We start from the raw sequence: 3,577 nt of genomic DNA, 5'->3' as shown, positions 1-3,577 counted from the left end.
TTTCTGGAAAATTTCTTTGGTTGTTTCTAGGTAAAACAATCCGTGTGCGAAACAACTTTCTGGTTTGGTAATTATAATATGAAAAGAAAAAAGAGGCAAAAGCAGAGGACAAATTTCGAAGTTGTGAACCTCTCATCGTGGGACAAGCCATTGCCCACCCACATGTGACAATCCTCAACCCTGCTCCTTGTCCAAACGACTCCAAGTGACTTTCAATTCTGTCGGAGTTTGAATTTGTTCGCTTAGTATGAACAAAGCATACTATATTTTTTCATTTGTTGAATTAATGGGGCGGTTCCATAAAAAGTGTAAAATTGACCAATAAAAGAGTGGTGTGGGACTATCCTATTGATTTAGATTTAGAAGAGTATGTTTTGTTTACATTGTGAATAAATTCACACAGAAATTGCAAATGAAAATTTCAACAAATTTTTATTTTTAATTTTTTTTTATGGGTTGGATTGGATCCAACTCTTTTTTTTTTTTTTCCCTTCTTTTTATTTATCAAGTTCTAATTTTTATCATATGGCAAAAAAGGTAAGAACTTAGGGTTAATAATCTTTAAAATGTAAAAAAAAAAAAAAACAGGATAATAAAAAAAACTTAATAAAATAATTAAAATTGTTTAAAAATTGGTATAAATAAAAGGGATCCAAATGAGCAAAAAAAACATTCTTAATGATATCCCAAGGTCCCGCAAAGTTTGGACCAAATATATTCTTGTAATGCACGATAAATTAAATAAATAAGCAACAGAAAAATTTGGGGGAGATGATACCCAATTGATTTTCAGCTTTTGGTAAGATTCTAAGTAACAAATTAAATAATTGAAGAAAGAATATACAGTTGGAGTTTGGAGAAACTTGATCTCACATGAAAAGATTGAAATCTCAAATAAAATGTAAATAATAAGCATTATAAACCTCAATGCGATACAAATGTGTGTTTTGAAATATAATAATAAATTTATAAATAAAAAATAATTTACACCAACTGTAAAGTCCTGAAGTCTAGTGCCCATCGTCCAATTCCACCCTCGCCACCTATCACTGCCATCTACAGCCCGCTCCACCACCACCGCAAAACTGTCACCGCCACCGCTACTGTCAGTGTCAGTGTCGAAAGATTCCAAATTTGTCATTTCAATTTGTATCGAATCGGAATATTCCATTTCCTCTTCTATCGTCATAGAATTCGGATGTTCCGAACTTGTCCCTCCTTCTTCCTCAGCTGCTCTGTCACAGATCAAATTCCTTACCGTCACCCAACCATCAGATTCCCAAATTGCCCCCGAATTCGATGCTAATTTTCCGATTCTCTCTCTGCACCGAGTCTGTAATTCCCAAGCCAAGCTCGATTCCTCTTCTTCTTCTTCTTCTTCTTCTTCAAATTCATCGTCTTTTTCTGAAAACTCTGAATTCACCCAATCGAGCACGCAACGTGGCGATGAATGAGTAATCGAATTTAACGGTGCTGATGATGATATAAATGGGTGGTTCAACAGCTGATCGCAGCTCCACCGCTCTGCTCTGTTTCTTCGCAAACACTTATCGACGAAATCCCGACCGAGTTCCGACAACTGAGTTGGAATCTCCGGCAACTCGTCCGAGTAACCGATTCGACACAGCGTGTGGCCGCCGCGATCCTCCCACGCCGGTTGTCCTCTGACCATCTCGATCACCGTGCACCCCAAAGACCACACGTCGGACTCCGGGCCTTGGTATTCCCGGCGAACCACCTCCGGCGCCATCCACAGCGGGCTTCCACGCGGCGGCGACACGGAGGCGCCGCCGAACTCCGCCGCCGACCCGAAATCGGCTAGCTTCGCGACGCCAGGAATGGGTCCCGCCAACACGTTCTTGCCCTTGATATCGCAATGAACAATGCCCTTCGAGTGCACGTACTTCAGAGCAGCGACGATGCACCACGTGGACGATCTCAAAGTGTTCTCGTCCACGTCATTGCCGGAATGCCTTGCCAGCTCAGAGACGGTGCCACCTGGCAAGTACTCCAAGTGGAGGTTTCGAAACGACGTCGTGCCATTGTTCTCCATCGTGGTGTCATCGCCTAGGTACTCCACCATCCACGGTGAGGAAAGCGATCGGAGAATCCGAATTTCATTCTCTAAAGCCTCCAATTGAGTGTCGAAATCCGAACTCCGATCGACAGACTTCACCGCGAAAACCTGACCGTTTGATTTGTCGACCGCCATAGTCACAGTACCATATGATCCTCGGCCTATGCAATTCCCTCGGACCCAGTTTGATTGTCTGTTCACTTTTGCCATGTCCGAAACTGAGAATTTTGAGGAACACTGTACTTTTAGTTTTGGGGTGGCCTTAGCTTAGGGGGTCCGAGTGGGTTCTATATATATTGTGCGATTGTGTGTGTGTTTGTGTGATTGTGAAATTGATTGGAAATTATACAGAAAAAGGGTTTGGTGACGTGGACGCGTAGAGAGTGTGGGTCTGTGTGGTGTTTTGAGTGGTGAATTAGTTGACGTAAAAGAGGATATGATACCAGGTTTATCCTTATCCGTGGTGGTGATGGGTAGATCTCCACCGTTGTTCTACTTTATGCTGCTTTTGTGTGTTTTTTATTTTTTTAACTAGTAGTGAGAATTGACTGCTTCATGAATTGGTTAGCATTGAAACATGTTGTCTAAACTAAAATTATTAGGCGTGTTAGGGAATTTTGGCCTATTGTTGGCCAATAAGATGTGATTATATATATGATTATGTGTTTGCTTAACTACTATGTGATTATGTTATGTATATATTTTTTGTTCAATACATGATCACATGTAATTTATTATTAAGTTGATACATAACCATATATAGTGTTTCAAAATATTAAACATTTAAATGTAATATTAAAGGAAAGGTTTCATGGTAGTTGCTTAAAAGTTAGTTTAATTATGAATAAAAATATATATATATATATATATATATATGTATAGTAAAAAGAAATCTTAACTCATTTAGTAAATTTATTTCTCATAAAAAAATTCACTTTATTTACTTTTAAAAGTGGTCAAAATAGTTTTTAAAAAAAATTAGAAATATATCAAAACAAACTAAATTTTTTTGAGCAAGTGTAGAAACAAGGAATTTGTTGTCTTGAAACTTGTCACCAAGTTTTTTATTTTTATTTTTATTTTTTAAAGGTAGACCGTAGTTAGGCCGCACTAAGTAATGCTTTGGTGACGAAATTTGTTGTGTTTTTTCATGGTCTGTATTGCAGTTCAATTTTTTAGCATTAATCTTTATGTAAGTTTATCTTTAGTTAATTAGTTTATTTTTTAAACTCCAAAAGCAAGTCAAATACCAATTTGAGTGGTTACTTTAGTAAAAGTAATATATAACACATGCAGTATCATTGATTAATAATAAATAATGCACAGAAAAGTAAATACCACTACTAAAATATTGTTACACAAAAAATTATTTTTATTATACAAAATTTAAAATTAATTTATAATGTAACCGCATATATACTTTTAATTTAAAATTTTAAATAATTTAGTGTTGTTTTTATGAATGCATAGACAAAAAGCAGAGGTGGAGGTGGTGTGGTC

General features: G+C 37.0%; 1 protein-coding gene across 1 annotated transcript; it reads right to left on the bottom strand.

Moving 5' to 3' along the window:
• Positions 1 to 592: 592 nt before the first annotated feature.
• Positions 593 to 2,631, bottom strand: LOC114295294 (mitogen-activated protein kinase kinase kinase 18). Its single transcript, XM_028239522.2, has one exon. It carries the CDS (start codon positions 2,285 to 2,287, stop codon positions 626 to 628), a length of 1,662 nt encoding a protein of 553 aa, XP_028095323.2. The 5' UTR covers positions 2,288 to 2,631; the 3' UTR covers positions 593 to 625.
• Positions 2,632 to 3,577: the final 946 nt, after the last annotated feature.

This window comes from Camellia sinensis, chromosome 3 (genome assembly GCF_055761805.1).
Source record: "Camellia sinensis isolate YWXY chromosome 3, ASM5576180v1, whole genome shotgun sequence".
NCBI lineage: Eukaryota > Viridiplantae > Streptophyta > Magnoliopsida > Ericales > Theaceae > Camellia > Camellia sinensis.
This window is presented reverse-complemented; position numbering and strand designations above follow the sequence as displayed.